Genomic DNA, 18955 nt, shown 5'->3' with positions numbered 1-18955 from the left:
AGCTGACTTTGTGGAAAGTTTCACCTTTGACAAGAGCTCATTTTTATCTTTAAAAAGGGACATTTATAGAGCTTTATGATCACTGTAACATGCTGTGAATAAGATGTCCTCAAGCCTCTTTTCTCAGCACATGTTACACACGCAATCCAGAGAAATCTCTCTGAATTGTGCCATAATGTTCTGGCTGTAAGGAGCGTCAACCTCTAAGTACAGCTCACTTCATGTGTGTTAATCACATTGCCAAAAACAACTTTAAATGACAGACATTTCCTGCTCTCAAGTAATTTAAGATAATAAAAATCTGTTAATATTTGTTTCGTGCCAAGAGGAACTGAAGTGAGGGGGTACTCTACTGTACAGTATGTCTGGCTGTGAGGAGGTACTCTACTGTACAGTATGTCTGGCTGTGGAGATGTCTGCAGCCAAAGCTTAGTGTGTCCTGGGGTGTGAGATAACTCTGTCTCTCACAGCATGCTCTTCACAGCATCCACACACACAGTTTGGCATAGGATAGACCCTGTGGACGCAATACCCGGTACACACAGTCAGACCCATTTAGCCTGAGCGAGGTTCTGATTACAGCTCATTAATACTTTATTCTTTATAACTAAGTAAGGACTCTGTTAATTGCTGTGATTTTTTCCAAGCTGCAATAATGATGTTGGCTATTTCAGCTCAACAACATGGCTTCCCTGTAAGGCTTACCACCTTGTTTTCCCTCTTAAACAGGGTATATAAGTTATGGTTTCTCATGTCCTGGGATGTCTAAGGTTTATGGCCCTGTGCTTTTTGAGGATGGATGGCATCATGCTGCAAGTAGAAGCACTCCCTCCCTCCCTTCTTCTCTCCCTCCCTCCCTTCTTCTCTCCCTCCCTCCCTCTCCACCTCTCCCTGAGAGGGCTACACTACAGTATGAGTGCTGCAGAGCACCTGTTCATTATGACGGAGCACTTGCCTCCTCTACTGTTTACAGGAGTGAATGAGGGGGTTTCTAAATATAACTTCCGGGGGCTATTACAGCCCGCAGTGGAACAAGGCGTCGAAGGGAAATTGCCTGGCTGTGTATTCTATCAGCTGGGGGAACGTCACATTGATGTTCTCCCAAACATTCCCCTGCAGGAATTTATCAACATAGGGCGGTTTAGAAATAGAGGGGAATATTTGTGTCTGCCATATTTGTTCTCAGTTCTTATGTAATATTTTCATTCTACTATTAAACCGTATTTATTCCTCCTGTGTAATGGCACAAACACTACACTCAACTCAACATTATTACAGTTGAACAGTTCAGTCCTAGTGCCTTGTAACTAGGGTTGCACATTTTGTGGAATATTCAGAGATGGAAACCTTCTGTGGGAATTAACGGGAATATACTGTATGGGAATTAGCAGAAATATATTTCACATATTAATACCATTTAAATGTTGATGTTTTTTGCATTGGATATATTTACCCAGTGTTTCCCTTAGGATTTTGTGAGACTGGTGAGTGGACCTCGGGTGCTAGCAGAGAGGGTTTTTCGTTGGGGCAGGGGGTTATAGATAGCACACATTTAATGGTATGGACCTACCTATGATCCCCAATGATCCATTGCATCTCCCAAAAATGTTTTCAACATACATCTGTAAAATGATCTAGAAATGTGATGGAAGAATGCACTGTGCATGCAGAGGGTTGCAATTGCAATTGGGGGTAGTTTAACCAAAATATGCCACAAGACCTAGAATTGCCTTATCTGTATCCCATAAAAAAGGTTCACTGTTATAAGCTAACTTTTTTGATGAATTTAAACAAATTTCCCAAAATTGCCGGGCTAAAAAATTGCTGGGATGAAAAATTCTCAGAAAAATTCCGTAAATTTACCAGAACGTTTCTGACCCTTTGCAACCATAATTGAAACAGCATGTTAATACAATGTTATTACTTGAGTAATTATAGAGTTAATACACTGATATAGGAGAACTAAATGTAACGTTTGACCTGCCTTTGATTACTCACTGCACTTCTGCTATTCAAACAAAGACAGAAGAGAATGAAATGGTCACATTCAAACCCACATAAGAGCAATGACTTGCCACAGCTTAGAAATGACTTCTCCTTCCGGTTCTGGGAAAAAGCTATTTGCACGGTAACATTGTCTAATTTCAGTCTACTAGAATGCATTAAGACCACAGCCTTGGTCACAAGTTGTTGTTGGTTCCCCTGTGTATTCGAATGTGTGGTATTGACCTGCAGGGCTAATCCCAGAGGGAGAGTGGAGCCGTGCACATATCCCACTCGGCTGCCCGCCTGCCTGCCCCTTGGCTATCTGTCAACAAACACATTCATGTGGCCGATGCATGCGTACCATCTCTCACACCACATCCCCGCCAGGCATCCCTAAGGCATGGTTCTTCATACTGAGGCAGTTTCACTCATCCCATCTAGTATTCTCCACAGCAGATCACATTGAGTCCTTGGCATGAGAGACATCATTGTTTGTTGATTATACAGCAGTCCTTTCAGTGAGTCACAAGACAGGGTTCACCAGTGTTGTGTTTATGTAATTAAAAAGCCAAATAAAAATGTTCCCTGATAAAGAGTGACAGTATCAGCTCATAATGTTATTTTATTGTTTTGGTCTTTTGGAGCTGCACATATTGAGTAACAAATGACCTTGACCCACATTTGAGATATCTTATGTAACAACTGTTTTTGTTGAAAATTACAGCATTAAATAATACTGGCTATGGCCAAAGGCAGAGTTGTTCCCAGGGTGTTTTCACTTTGATCCTGCTTGCCACCTCTCACAGTGCTCCAAATTAGGATGTGCAGTGGGGGAAATAAGTATTCAACACATCAACAATTTTTTTCATTCAACATATTTCCATTGCAGCTATTCACATGAAATTTAGATCAGACATTGGCATTAACTCAATAAAACTACACAGCTAAAGAAATGGTAACATTTCAATCCATAAAAATAAATAAAAATAAACGTCTCATGATGCGTAGAGACGACAGTTAAGCGACAGAGCTCGGAGGTGGAAGCAGCATGGTATGGGGGGCTGTTTTTCTTCATGTGGTACTGGATGAATTTGGTGGAATTCCAAATTATTGAAGGGAAGATGAATGGAGCCATGTACTGGAAAATTATTGTGAAGAATCTGCTGCCATCCACCAGGATGATGAGGATATGATGTGGGTCGATCGTCCGGCAGGACAACGATCCAAAAGGATACTGCAAAACAAAATCAGTATTGGTTCAAGAAGAAGAAAATAAAGGTGTTGGACTGGCCCAGTCAATTGCCAGACTTGAATCCAATAGAACATTTGTGGAAGGAACTGAAGATCAAGATTCAGAAACGGGCCCCCCCGGAATCTTCCAGATTTCAAGACTGTCTGTGTTGAGGAACCTGATCACTGTGAGAGATTAGTTTTTGAACACTTATACTAGTTGTTGAATACTTGTTTCCCCCACTATATAATCCTCAGTATTTCACACTGTTCAGTGTTAAAATGCTGTTTGTTTACTAGTGGGCAGTATGTCATATGAACACCGTTGGCACCAACAGAATGATTATCAGCTATCATTTGTGGCCACTTCTTACAGTATGATAACATTGGGCTTGTTTGTCTTGCCGAGCAGAAAGAACGGTATTAAGCTAACATGTTATAGATGTTGAAGTGAATCAGGGGTAACAAGGTACTACAGGTATGTTTTCCTGTGGTGTAGAATGAGATCTGGGCCTTTATGGTTGATGATTTTGATCTGCTCCCAGAGTGTGAAAAAATGCCCTTGTTTCTGGTGGCACACTCCATGTTGAGGTTTAATTTTAGACCAATCTCTCCCTCACCATGCAACACCCCTGCAGCTGCTAACGTACTGTAGCTCTCTCTCTCTCTCTCTCTCTCTCTCTCTCTCTCTCTCTCTCTCTCTCTCTCCATCTCTATCTATCTATCTTCAGTATCTATCTCTCCCTCTCTCTCTCTCTCTCTCTCTCTCTCTCTCTCTCTCTATATATATATATATATATATATATATACGTATATATATATATATATCTACTGTGTCTCTCTCTTTTTCATGTTGGGTTTGGAATCTGGGGTCTTAGGTTTACCCTCATAACATGTATAGTGTTGATGTGGCCCAGTTCCACCAGGCTCTATGACTGATATTGTTATCCAATTCTTTAAAAGGACATAGCATGAATATGAGTACGCGCAATGGATGACCCAAAATTAAGCCTTTAATGGACCGTATCTGCCAAAAGAAGGAACAGGAGTTTCCTGGTGAATTAGGATCTTGTGTCGGTTCAGACAATGTACTCTATTGTCCTAATAAAAAACGCATTAGTGTGATGTGACATAAACCAATACAGGACCTTGAGATCCATAGCTAGAATGTGTGTACACTCAGACAACGCTGACATTATATCCAAGGCTTAAGCATGAACCTGCTGTTGACTGTATCCTTTTGAGAGCTCCATTTGATTTCAAACATTAAGCTTTCCATTTGATTTAATTTCAGTGAGAGAGGAGTCATGGTAACACCTGAAGCAGCTTAGATTCTCCTCTCCTGTTCAATGTAGTCCCGAGTCCCCAGAAATAGCACGGCTGGCAAATGACTCATGTTTTTGGGCTGAGCTGTCCAGTGACAAAGACACAAGACACAGGACTGAGGCTTTTTTACCATCAAATACTGTACACAGTACAGTGCATAACGGGGGTACAATAACCCCATCGCCCTTATTCCCAGCCCCCAGCCTCCAGCCCCCACCCTCTACCACCCCCCGTCCCCATCCTCATCCCCGTCCCCATCCTGTCCTCTCAGGTCCAGCTACTCTGATAGAGGTCAGGGTGGTCTGTGTCTTCAGTGAGAGGCACCAGCAGGGAGACGACAAGGTGAACAGGATTCAACGTAGCCTGTCATTGTGCAACGTGGAGGGCTAGAGAGAGAGCGAGAGAGAGCGAGAGCGAGAGAGAGCGAGAGCGAGAGAGAGGAGGAGAAAGAGAGAGAGCTTGCGAGAGAGCTTGCGAGAGAGCTTGCGAGAGAGATAGCAGAGCCTCCACTCACAACACTGGCTGGCTGGCTCGCTCTGCACTCTCCCTGTTGACGAATGAGCTGTCTACCCACGGGGTTGGGAAACGGCGGCTTGTGACAAGCTGGGGAGAGAGGAACATGAACGTAATGCGTACCTTGCCTCGTTTGCTTTCAGATACCGGACAGAAGAAGACTCCAGAAAAGAAGGATGGGAGGCGCATGTCGTTCCAGAGACCCAAAGGGAGCATTGAATATGCTGTAAGTAACACAAGGAATAAAGGCACTTGTGTGTCTCTTTAAAGCTTTTCTCTCTCGTTTTCCCCTCATGCTGCTTGTGTTTACATGCTGTTCCCCCTAGCCTGAGTGCAGTGGTACAGGAGCTATAGTGGTTATGTTGCTGTTGTGTTATTAAGGGATCCTGACCATGCTTGCTCGTTAGTAAGGATGTGTGTGGGCAGAAGAATGTCGTATTTTGCTTCTCTAGCACGTGTGCCTCATTTGGTGTCTGTTTACAGAAAGAGGACTGTGTATGTGTGTGTGTGTGTGTGTGTGTGTGTGTGTGTGTGTGTATAGCTCCACAGCTACTGCCTCTCTGCCGTACAATGTGCTGATATTGTTGTCTACATTTAGACGTGCCGTAGCAACACATAGATCAGTTCAGCTCCATTTTGCGTATTGATGTATAGGAAGAGCCAGAATCCTAGCTGTGTACGTTGAAGGGAGAGGAGGGAGAAGAGAGAGCTGTGGGCTGAACCAGCTGTATTTGTTTTTCCGTTCATTTTGAATGCGACTTATCAGCAAGCATTCCACCACTGCGTGCACAAATGACCTTCCAACAGTGTTGTCATTCCTATTGATTTGGCGTCTCCGTTGTGCAAGGGGAAGGTAGAGAAAGAGAGAGAGAGCTTCGATTCCCCGGTGTTGTTAACTGAAAATGGAGCCTAGCTCTGGCTGGTTGTGTTCTTGAAATGACCCTCAAATCCAGCTGCAGTCAGGCAGGTTTTTCTCGCCTCTCCGTGGCAACAGTGGGGAGTGGAATGCTATGCTGGAGCTCTGCCTTGGCTGCGAGAGGAAGGAGAGGAAGGAGAGAGAGGGATGGATGGAGAGAGAAGAGGGAGGGAGGGAGGGAGGGAGGGCCACCACATTCATTTCAGCCTTGTTTGATAACATGCTTGAGCATCCAGGGAGATTTTCTCTCCCCCTCTCTCTTATTGTCTCTGTCTATTGGAGTAATTACACTGCGTTGATCTTGTAGTGTACTGCTGCTATGTATTCTGTTATCTCAAGGCGTTTCTCTTGGCCCCTGGACAGGTGACGTTCACAACAACCCCCCTCCACACCCCACCCCTCCTCTAGCCACCAGACAGCAGCTCGCCACCACACCTCCCACTGATCTTCCTCTCTCTCTCTCTCTCTCTCTCTCTCTCTCTCTCTCTCTCTCTCTCTCTCTCTCTCTCTCTCTCTCTCTCTCTCTCTCTCTCTCTCTGCTCAGGGTGATTGACAGGCCACTTGTTTTCCTCACTGGGGCGTGAAAAGTGGACAACGCTAGGGCAGGATATTTCTCAAAACTGAAGCACTTTGTCATAGCACTTGGTGTTTGGGGGTGAGGAGAGAGAGGGAGAGAGAGAGAGGGCATGGGGAGGTTACAGTGGATAAACAGTAGATTCAAGGGAAAGATGTTCATATCTCACTCAGCCAGCACGCATAGCCATCTCCCCTGCCTGCCAGGCATTTCCCGCCCTCCGTCCCTCTGCCACGGCTCGGCAGCTGATATTGTGATGGATGGAGAGAGCCATGCCAATGATTGTCTAAAGTTGCCTGACATGCTGCAGCGCTGGCCCTTGGAGAGTGTTTAAGGCTGTGGGACTGTTGCTGTGTGCCACGTCCATGGCTGCCTCCTCCTCCTGCTCCTCCTCCTCCTCCTGCTCCTCCTCCTCCTCCTCCTCACAGGAACACCAGACCTGACAGACAAACAGACAGGCAGGCAGACAGACAGACAGGCAGGCAGACAGACAGACAGGCAGACAGGCAGACAGGCAGACAGGCAGACAGGCAGACAGGCAGACAGGCAGGCAGACAGACAGGCAGACACCATGGAGAATGTTCCAGTGATTGAGAGCCAGGTTTATCTTAAACTCATCTCCCGCGCTGGGGGAATGTCAGGCCACTGTTTCCCTCATTCCGTTTTTTCACCAGATAACTTGATAATCTGCCAAGGCCCACAGGAAAAAGGGAGGCTTCTCTGGTCTTATCAATAGAATCTCTCTTTTCTTTTTAACATAGACAAAAAAAATAACCTCAACCGCTGCAGCCCATCTGCCTAGACACTGATAACGCCTGTTCATTCAGCGAAGCCCACCTATTGGCTGACCTGGCAGCCTATTAAAAGTGTTTGAACCTCGAGGAAAGAGAGAGGGACTGGAGAGAGACAACGGCGGTAGGCCCAGGGGATTTAGACCTCCACTAATCACCATGTGCTTGAGAAGCCCGGTCAAAGTCAAAGAGAAGGAGACAGATACACGGACTGAGGAAGTTCAAGCCCTCCATATTTATCTCCCTGACATTATTAAACATGGACAGATGCTCCAATTGGGTTTCTATTTTGGATTTTGTGTGCAACACCGGGAAAACCTCTGGGACTTTGTGGCGAGCAATGAATGAATTGCCTTAGATATTTCTAAGATTAGATATATCTAACATCTATCTGCACGCAATTGTTTTCTTCTGAGCACCTTATCCCTCTCTCTCTCTCACACATTCCTGTGATGTAATGAACATTATAGGTACTACAAATATAGCTCACTATTTCTTTGTCTACCATTCGATTTGTTAGTTACTGAATCTTCAACCCACAATCCACACATTTGCCTTTTGTTATTCAGAATACTGAATAACAACAGCTTATCAGAACATCTGCGCCAGTAAGGGAGGAAAAACGAGCCGATACATTTTGTTTGTAATATCTATGGCAACAACAACATGAGGAACTAAGTCAGCAACCGTAACAGGGGTGCACCTTGTCTTCATTAATTTAACAGAAGATGACGGCTGCTTATTTTAATGTGTATCTAGACAGTTACTCTAATGGCTAGCAACGCATTTATAAACGGTCCCATTTGCTCTATACGTATCCCAGTGATGTGGTATTTCACCACAATAGACAAGGGGATGACTCCTAATGACTGTAGCATGCAGTGGTGCTGTTTCCATGTCAAATTCATTACTTCTCTTCTGTGGACTGAGTGTGTGAGCATTAGGAGTTATGAACATGGATGAGTCACCAGGCAGCCAGCAATCTTCTGCCGCATCCTGATAATCACATCCTTTGATTGCGTTCTTCTCTGCTAGGGACCAGAATGGGCAACACTGTTTCAGCCATTTTTCCCGCCTCTGTGTGAGAGAGAGAGAGAGAGAGAGAGAGAGGAGGGAGACGGTTGTCGGCCTCCACTGGCACCACGCAGTCATAGTGACAACTCTTAAGAAGACAGATGTAAAGTTGAATCTAATCTAAGTGTTAGACATGCTCGATGTGTGCTCCATCTGTCATAGGCCGTGGTTCGAACCCAGGTCTCCCGTGTGGAAGACCCGAGTGTTTCCCGTTAGAACGAGAGGACATCCTCTCAAGGTTCAAGGTCTCAGAGCTACCTCCTTGTACAGGTGCTTGGTTACTGGACATGTACCATGTACCGTACCAATCATGACAATGCCATAAAGTCTTCTCTGCTAAACCGTGTGTCCCTATAGGGTCCGATCAATTGAATTTGATGATGAGTAAGGTCGTGACTCGTGCTGACCTGTTTCTTTGGGACATGGTTCAGAGTCTGAGACGGGTTTATCAGGAGAGCGTTCACACAAGAGACTGACCTTAGTCTCTACTGTGTCCTCTGTCTGATAGAACGTCTCTCTGTCTCTGATGTAATAGTTTTAAAATTAGCTCTTTAAAATGATCAACAACAGCACGGTTGCACAGTGCATGCCATTAGGGGAGTAACGACAAAGTCGCTATGGCAACTGTCATGTCTCAAGCCAGGCTTCATCCTTCATTATAAGCCAGTCGAGCGATAGTCCTTCTGATATGACATTCTGGCTGATTAAACCATTTTGCTCTAGTATTATTTCCAGTTTGATGACGCACTCACTGCAATGTGTTGGTTCCGATTCGCCTGGATACGTTTTTTTCTCCCTCTCTTCCCTTTCTTGCTTTGTGACTCATATTTAGCCTCATTTTGGGAAATCTGTTTTGACATCAATTTATCGGGAACCAATCTGAGCCGAGGGCTTGCGTACACCCAGGATTGCAGAACGTTGTCTGTATGATTGCTCTATTTAATGTATTTATTTATCCCATTTAAAAGAAATCTCACCCAATCAAAAGTATGATGTCTATAGCTGACTTTGCAAACGCGTGTGGTTAAAGTCGCTGTTTTGACGTCCATACTGAGGTTCCGACACCGGTTAGAGTGCTCTTGGGTCTAGGGTGGTTTTTATGTGGTTTTTATTATGGCTGCTAGGCAGTGACTGTCTTGTTCCTTGATGAATCAGTTTGTCCTCTCAGTCGGACAGACTGGGGGACCATGACAGTCAGGTCATCTCTGTCTCTTCTTCTTCTCCTCTTCCTCAAAGGAAGGATGGAATGATGGAACAGTCACAGGATGGAACACTCACCCTTTAATTATTCATTCCCAGCTCCAGATGAATAATGGACATTATCGATCAGGCAGATAACAGATAAGGTGACTATGATCCTGTGACATGTCCCTTTGGTCCCTCTCAGTTTTCATGGATGATGCACCTCTGGAGGTCTATTCCATCACCAGCTGAGTGACTGACAGTGTCTGTTAACGACGATCATTATTGTTCACTTTGCTTTGTTTAGACGTTTGTCGGTCATTGTTGCTACAGTACCTTGACAAATATTTAAATGTTTTTTTTATATGTAATCCCTGTTCAGCTGAATGATGCTAAGACCTATCTCAGAGCTATTTACAGATTTTCAGTTTCTTTTCCAGTTACACTGTGACACTAGTTACAACCTCGCCAAGAAGCAAAACACCATAGAAATGTCAGCGAGTACATTAATCACATTTGGCTCAATTGATTTCGCCAACAAAATACATCAATACCGGTAGTAATCTTATGTTTATAACTCTTGTTTATAAATGTCCTATAGGGAAGTGTTGAAGCATGTTGTATTAGTGCTGAAATGCAGCGCTAGCCAGAGAGCTAACAGTAAAGAGTCCATGGATGAGATGTTAGCTAATGGTGCTCTGGGAGAATCAATGAAGTGTGCTCAACTAGCTTGGATGAAAGGGCAACGTTAGTGTAGGTAGAAGCTGTGGGGAATATTGACTGCTACGGTTCCCAACAGCCCCAAAATAGCAAAACTTTCTGCTGTCTCAAGTGACTTTCATTCAATATCATGCAAAGTAATGGCAGTTCAACAAGGACAAAACAGTTCTGAGCTAAGTTATAAATGTTGTTGAGATGTGACAGTTTTACTACATTTCGAGATGCAGGAGTCGTAATGTCTGGTTCATTTCTTTGAAAGTTGTGTTGTTTATGACCAGGCTATAAAATGCTGTGGTGGTGAGGTGTCATTGCGCAGTGTCACCTACACGTCGCTGTCCGTACTCAAAGACAGGATATTAATCATGATGTGCTGCTAGCACTGTCTAGATAAAGCAATACCCGATCCTTTATAAATCTGTTTAAGCTACAAATCAATCACAATAGTCCTTGAGGGTGTCAGTTACACAAGCCCATCTGCGGTATGTCATTGACAGTTTGCTAAAGTGAGAAGTTCTTTAGGATACAGCCTTTAACATCCTTGCTTGTCATTTACAGACTTGTGTCAGTTACAGACTTCTGTCAATTACAGACTTTTTTTTTTTTAATCTGTTGATATACCGATTTTTCTGTATTGATTCAGTCCATAGTGGTAATAAAGTGTTTTGGTCATTGTGCTGTGGAGTACTGCACTGCGGTGGTGGACATTTTCAACTCTTAAAAGCCCTAGTAATAACTACATGTATAGGCTAGAGTACCAACTGTAGGGTGCAGAGTTTTGTCTGGTCTGACTCTGGTCACATGATCCACAAAGGCCCAGTGTGTGCTGCGTCCTGACTCAGCTCCACCATGGCTCGGTGGTATGACTCACCTCAGGCTAGATTAGTACTGTCCCATGGGGGGAGGCCCAGCCTAGTAGGCATCCTACCCAGACTAGGCTTGTCACCCTGACAACAACAGCACAGGATGAGCCAGTCTCTGAGGGGCTTTGAAGGGGTTAGGGGGCCACTATGGAGCCAGAGTACAGGGATCTGATTGTGTGGCAGAAAAGGTTCTGAGGTCAGTGTCATATCATTTCTATGATATAATATCCTAGAAATATCTCACACTACTGTACTATAGTTTGCGCTGGAGTTTGCAAGGAGAGAGGCACTTTGAGAGGTTGCATTTGAAAAAAAAAATGTGGGTCCTTGTATTTTGTTTGTTTATACTAATGTAGGTCATTTTCAACAATGTTTTGCACTGCAGACACCTGAAGAGATTGCTAAATCTGAGCATCTGTATGTGTGCCCCTCTATCTCCTATGTGTGTAGTGGCATTTGAAAAATGGAGCATTTGAACCATTCAGTTGGTGTCATTTGACTGTACCACCACCATGAATCCTGCTCTATTAAGTGTTCAAATTCTCCTGACTCATACAAACTGCTGTGTGTAATCGCTGCCTATGACTCTCGTGTGTGTGTGTGTGTGTGTGTGTGTGTGTGTGTGTGTGTGTGTGTGTGTCTGTGTCTGTGTCTGTGTCTGTGTCTGTGTCTGTGTCTGTGTCTGTGTGTGTGTGTGTGTGTGTATGTGTGTGTGTGTGTGTGTGCGTGTGTGTGCGCGTGTGTGTCTGTGTGTCTGTGTCTGTGTGTGTGTCTGTGTGTCTTTCTTGTCTGTGCACCTGGAGAGAAGCTGTCATCTCAGGAGGAGTTTGGCAGAGCTGACGCTCCTCTATGTTATTGCTGAGTTGTTGACTTTCAACGACGTGGAGTTGACTGAGCGAGTCCCATGGCTGTTCCACTAAAACACACACACACTATTATCCCTAATTATACAGCTCTGAGACAGCCCCGCTTTGTACGCACCGTCTGTTTCCTCAGTCACCCCCATGGGTTCCTTCTGACACACACAAGGGGCTCCCATTTGCTTCCGTTAAAGAGCACTGTGCAAGACTAGCAACACCAGGCCCTGGCTAACACAAACTTAGCACCAATATAGGTAGGGCAGTCAGTGGACTTGTCATGGGGAGTTCAAACACCTTTTGACGTTCCACGTTCAATCACTACTAATAGGCGAAAATCCACACTTATTTGATCATAATGGGCCGCAGTTCTCACCTGTCGGGGATAATCCCTCATGCCACCAGCACATCCTCTATAAATATGTGGAAGTAGGCCAAAGTAGGTTTATGTTGTAGGTGTATAATGTATAATGTGTACGCATTACTAAATTCGGTAAGCTATATTGCCTAAAAAATGTAATGACCAATGTTGCATACATGGATTGCCTCTGGTCTCGTCAAACCATGCATGGGGTAGTCCCATGGGGTAGAGGGTTAGTAGCATGGGGTAGTCCCATGGGGTAGAGGGTTAGTAGCATGGGGTAGAGGGTTAGTAGCATGGGGTAGAGGGTTAGTAGCATGGGGTAGTCCCATGGGGTAGAGGGTTAGTAGCATGGGGTAGTCCCATGGGGTAGTGGGTTAGTAGCATGGGGTAGTCCCATGGGGTAGTGGGTTAGTACCATGGGGTATGGGTTAGTAGCATGGGGTAGTCCCATGGGGTAGTGGGTTAGTAGCATGGGCTAGTGGGTTAGTAGCATGGGCTAGTGGGTTAGTATCATGGGGTAGTGGGTTAGTAGCATGGGCTAGTGGCTTAGTAGCATGGGGTAGTGGGTTAGTAGCATGGGGTAGTGGTGGCCTAGTGGATAGTGAGTTGGACTGGTGATCATAAGGTCATGAATTCAAATCCCACCTGGGGAATGCCACCAATTAGCCCTAATTTACTCCAGGGAGACTGTTCCTGTAATCTAATTGTAAGTCGCTTTGGATAAAAGCGTCTGCTAAATGGTAAAAATGTAAATGCATGTCTTTGATTGAATATCATCCAATGCCAGCGACCCAAAGTTCCCTACAATAGGCTACTGAAATAATAACATTTACAGAGAGGAAACAAAAAGGTATGAAATGATCTAAATAAATGCATGTAGGTAAGACAACACTGAAGTAGCAGGTAATTATGGTTATGACTGGTGGTTGTGTGAGATAAAGGTATAGCTTCTCTGCTGTATTTAACTGATGCAAATGATTAGAAAAAAAGATTGAGACAGGTTCATTAAAGCGTTACTTGGAGACACGCAGCAGGTTGAGTAGGCTGGTTGAGTAATTAGATTGATGATATCGTAGAAATGTTGCTGAACGAAACGACCAATTTAGCAGCCGTGTACACATACAAAAAAAAAAAAACTGAAGAAAATTGGATCCAACATTCCTGTCATCATTATTTGGTGAGCAGAAGCCACGTTTTGACCAGATCAGGCACATGACACTGTAGCTTAGTTTGGAATGGAGGGTACCTGTCCCTTAAAGCATACAGCTGGGTACAGGAATGTCCTTACAGAGGCTCTGACACAATGTCAGCCCACAGCCCTTCAATTTAGCTACAACTCTACACCCTCTGAGTGTGGAATAGTACGTATACCTCGTCCGGAGATACTTTCAAACAATGTACTATTGATAAAGCCACGTGCGTAGGTGAAAAAAATAGTCACAAGACAACACAAAGCTCCCATTGACATTCACATAGATGCATCCGAACACTCCACAGTGCTTTTTTTGTGATAGCAACCCAACAGCCCACGTGAGTTGAAAATGCACGAAGTCGATTTCCTTTTCTGAGGACAGAGATGTCATGTTCTCTTATTGTGTCTGACTAAGCCTGGACAAGCCCCAGGAGGAGTAGAGTGTGATATTCTGTGTTTCTCTGTTTCTCTGGTCCAGGTGGAAACGCGGGACACGCTGAACAACATTGCGCTCAAGTTTGACACCACGCCCAACGAACTGGTGCAGCTCAACAAGCTGTTCTCCAGAGCGGTGGTCCCTGGTCAGGTGGGAACGCCTGTCTGTGTGCACACATCCTCCTTGGTGTCTCATTGAACAACACGTGCCACTCTCTCTCTCTCCCTCTCTCTCTCTCTCTCTCTCTCTCTCTCTCTCATATATCTCTACTCTCTCTCTCTCTCTCTCATCTCTACTCTCTCTCTCTGTCTCTCTCTCATCTCTACTCTCTCTCTCTCATCTCTACTCTCTCTCTCTCTCTCACTCTCTCTCTGTCTCTCTCTCTCATCTCTACTCCCTCTCGCTCTCTCACTCTCTCTCTCTCCCTCTCTCTCTCTCACTGAATTCGTTCGCACAGCGACCGACACGTTCACTCACTCTCCTCTCATCTCTAATTCTATCTCTACTCTACACTAAACCGCCGCCATCCATCCTTACGCCTTAAGTAGTGCATGTTGTTATCTGTTGGAAGCCGTTAATACACCTTCTGTCATGGAGAGTGAGGTGTCGAGACTCCTCCAGAGACCACCGCCCCTATTCAAAACCGACGGTCTATATTTATTCAGAGAGAGAGCGCTACCGAACACTCGAGGCGCCTCATTGTCTCCCTCCTTTGCTTAAGTGGACCCTTAAACCGCTCTTATGTAGAGAAAGTTTGGTCTCTCCTGAAAGCCACTCAAATGAAGAGTCATGCCAGTCGATCTGTCATGCTCTCAGAGGAGGCTGGTGGAGGTAGAAATAAGAGGAGGGGGAGGGGGCTCATTGTAAGGTATGGAACGGAACGAGGAACGGTATCAAACACAACATGTGTTACAATGAGCCCCTTCCTCCGCTTTCTGCCTCGACCATCCTCCACTGAATCCTATTGACAGGCCAGCACCCACCATGACGCATGAGACTTTTGAAGTGCTCTCCACTGGGTCCATGTGACCATGACCAAACACCAGAAGTACTGGTGTTATCACAGAGACAAGGACTCCCAACTCCTGTCCTGTCAGTGGTTGGATCTGTTTTACATAAGCCCAGCGACGCACCACTTCAGCTAGTCCCGACAGTTCAGCTCAGACCCCACTTCCCCTCACCACCTCCACCCCCTGGCCCCCAGCTTATCCCTTTGGACTGCAATGGACTGCACTTATATAGCGCCTTTATCCAAAGCGCTTTACAACGGCCTCTAATTCACCCATTCACACACACATTCACACACCAATGGCGGCAAGGCGCCGGCCCGCTCACTGGGAGCAATTTGGGGTTCAGTGTCTTGCCCAAGGACACTTCAACATGTGGCCAGCCGGGGCTCGAATCACCGATCTGCCAACCTTGCGATCGCTTAGACGGCGGCTCTACCTCCTGCGCCACAGCCGCCACAGCCTTTCCCTTAGGGGGACTGGGATCTCTGGATCTCTGGACCCTTCAACACCGACCCACCACACCGCACATACGGAACACCCAAATGCACTGTGTGATGAATAACAGACATACACACACACACACACACACACACGATAAAGGCACCATGTGTGCATTCATTGTCAACTATAAAAACATCAGGTGTTTAGTTACAGGATCTGAGGATTTTAGGACTATTGATGTTTGTACTTTGCTCTTTTTATGGTTGTCATAAATCATGAATCAACAAACACCTGCTGTCAAAAATGTTGCATTTGTATGAGCATGTACGTGCCTGTGTGTGTGTGTGTGTGTGTGTGTGTGTGTGTGTGTGTGTGTGTGTGTGTGTGTGTGTGTGTGTGTGTGTGCATGCGTGTGCAAATGCTACAGCATGTGTGTGTTTGCACAATGGCCAGGCCTGTGTAAATAGAGACATGGATTGTGTTTGCAGGTTTTGTACGTTCCTGATCCTGAGCACATATCCAGTGTGGGAAGCTCTCCCTCCCTCAGTCCCATCAGCCCCCTGTCTCCCACCTCCTCAGAAGCTGACTTAGAGAAGGTTACGGTACGTTGACAACCCCCACCATGCCTCTGCTCTACACCTCCACCCACAGTCATGTGGCTGCATGCACACACACACACAATCTCTCTCTCTCTCTCTCTCTCTCTCTCTCTCTCTCTCTCTCTCTCTCACACATACACACACACACACAATCTCTCTCTCTCTCTCTCTCTCACACACACACACACACACACAATCTCTCTCTCTCTCTCTCTCTCTCTCTCTCTCTCTCTCTCTCTCTCTCTCTCTCTCTCTCTCTCTCTCTCTCATACACACACATACACACACACACAATCTCTCTCTCTGTGTCTCTCATACACACACACACACACCCACACGGGACGGCAGGTAGCCTAGATTTTAGAGAGGCCGGCCAACATTCGGAAGTTCACTGTTTTGATCCCAAACCCCAGGAGGGAGCCGGGTGTAAGCTGGTAACTGGAGGGTTTCTGGCATCATATCTAAGGTATCCTACCTTAACCCTGACCCTCTGGCTGCTCGGGGCGGGGGCGGGGGCGGGGGCTGACCCTGCTCGGGGGCGCTCGGGGCGGGGGCTGACCCTATTCCCCTTAGGAGTGTGCTGTGCGTGCTTCTTCTTCTTCTTCTTCTTCTTCTTCTTCTTCTTCTTCTTCTTCTTCTTCGTCTTCTTCTTCTTCACAGAGAGACACACACTCTCTGTTCACACCTCATGTCAAGTCGATCCACTGATCACTTTGTTGTTAAGTCTACATAAATCCTATGGAAACATGTAGGATACAGTTAAGGACAGGGCATGCAATAAAGAATGGATTATGTTGTAGGAATAGGATGAATCCATAATCCCCCCCCCTATTGTTTAGCTGTCATACACAGTCATGATGTATGAGCTCTGTTCCACCTGTAATAGAATAGCCCTTTGTTCTGTCAATTAGGCAGAGTTCTGTCCATGTTCTTGTTAGAACTATATAACAACCAGACATTTATGTAAGCATGACGCCAATAAAAGCACCGTTCGTTTCATATTAAATGTACTGTTTTATTGACTAATAAGAAGCTGATGAGCTAAGAATAGATGCTAGGGGATCATGTGGTCGGCCCGGGCTGACCAGGAGGGAGGGGAGGAGAGGAAGTATGGCCCATCTAGTGCGTCTGGTCAGGCAGGAGACCCGTTGTGATTGCTCCTCTCTCATGGAGGCCTGCCAGCAGCTCACTGTGACTGCTGCTGTCCTCAGATCAGGAGCGTCACCCTCTCCTGTTCCCTGTGTCACCCTTGTCCCCCCCCCACCCCGGCACCAAATCAGCCGATCGTTAAACGGCCGCAGGAACCCTACGCCCCCCACCCCCCCCCAAAGAAATATGACCGTTTGTTCCCCGCTGCATGCATGGTCTCCATGGCGACGGGGTCCGTTTTTGTCATCTTATCGGGAAAATGGGTGCCGCCGCCGCCGCTTGCCAAACGAGCTGCTTAAACGCAACGCTCAGACCCATAATTCCCTCCGCTGCCAAAAGAAAGGCCTCTGTTCGTTTAGCACTTATCTATTTGGGTCACGGCTGTAAGAACAGGAGCATATTCCTTGGCTCTCGACGGAGGAGGATCAGAGAGAGGGGCTGTGATGGCAGAAAATTAAGCCTTTAAAAGTGATGCTATGTCTAATATTTGGAGCAACTAATGAGCAAAGCTCATTCGCCCCCAGACACACCACAGAGACGGCAATTACTTCAGGGAAGAGATGGGTTTCGAGGACAGCAGAAAATTACCTCACTGAGTGTGTGTGTGTGGGGGGGGGAGGGGGGGGGGGGCAAAGCCGGATCCAGGTGCGATTTGATTTACAAGCTAGAGGAAGGACCTTAATAACCCACACAATTCTTCCTTTTTTTCTTCTTTTTTTTTTACATCTCAACCATCTTTTAATTACAGAGTTATAGGTTCTAATGTGTTACTGACCAGAGGTGGTGTTGGGAGGGTTGTTGCTATAGAGCAATACACCACCTGATACCCTTAATATTAATGTGTCCTCAAATGCTGTTGTTTTTTCTATCAAACTATCAATCAGTCAAATCTAGCTACGCTGTTATTAATGCAGACGTTGAAACTGTATAAACTTAAAAGTAAATGCCACTGCCCCTAACGAGAGTGTCCACAGTACATATGTAAGCCAGCTCTTAGCAGGCAGTCGAGAGGGCATAAGAAGAGTGTTGAAACCCTTCCAGAGCCCTCGTGACCCGGCCAGCCTGCCGGTCAGCTGGTCCTGGCACCCCAAAGCGCACATCTAGCAGGCATGGCTACGCCTCTTCTCTCTGTCATTAGGATATCTGGACACAGCCAGCTCAGGTGTCATCTGGGTAGGAAGACATGTCCCCTCCTGTCCTTAATGGCTCTTCCAGACAACCCCATCCAACCCCCCCCCCCTTCCCCTTCACTCTAGCTGTGCCCAGCCAAGCTCACTGCCCTGACCGACGTCTCTGTTCTGGCGGCGTTCTCGGTTCCTTGTTTCCGCTGGCGGTCCAGAATAAGGGCTGGAGAAAGCAGGACCGGTGTTGATTACCTCCCCCGTGGGCCGCTGCCAACTAGCGCTGAGGTAATCCTGCTGAGGTGTTCCACCTCCAGCACCTTGCCAACATCCTCCTCCTAGCCTCTGTAATGTCTGAAGTAACGTTACATTATGTCAGGGACAGGATGTGATTTCACTTCCGACAGTGGCTCATTGATTATTTATTGTTTTTTTTGTGCTGCATTTTTTATTTTGTATGGGCTCGCTGGACATGTCTTATGTTGAGCCTCTCGTGTTTGCTTCTGCTCGTTGTTGCAGAACATGAATCTGTCCACAAGGGGGAGCTGTGGGTTGATTTTTATTTATTATAGCATATTATTGTGCTACACTGTTATACATTGGAGATGAAAACA

The 18955-nt window shown here is 45.9% G+C and overlaps 1 protein-coding gene across 4 annotated transcripts in view; it reads left to right on the top strand.

Moving 5' to 3' along the window:
* Positions 1–18955, top strand: part of oxr1a (oxidation resistance 1a) — a 60706-nt gene that overhangs the window by 22175 nt on the left and 19576 nt on the right. For all 4 annotated transcript variants that reach the window (XM_080540256.1, XM_080540254.1, XM_080540253.1 and 1 more), the window contains exons 2-4: positions 5199–5281; positions 14064–14171; positions 15961–16074. In XM_080540256.1, coding sequence (XP_080396382.1) covers positions 5199–5281; positions 14064–14171; positions 15961–16074 — 305 coding nt within the window. The remainder of the gene's footprint in view (positions 1–5198; positions 5282–14063; positions 14172–15960; positions 16075–18955) is intronic.

Source organism: Nansenia antarctica (genome assembly GCF_963989245.1).
Source record: "Nansenia antarctica genome assembly, chromosome: 10".
Taxonomy (NCBI): Eukaryota; Metazoa; Chordata; class Actinopteri; order Argentiniformes; family Microstomatidae; genus Nansenia; species Nansenia antarctica.
This window is presented reverse-complemented; position numbering and strand designations above follow the sequence as displayed.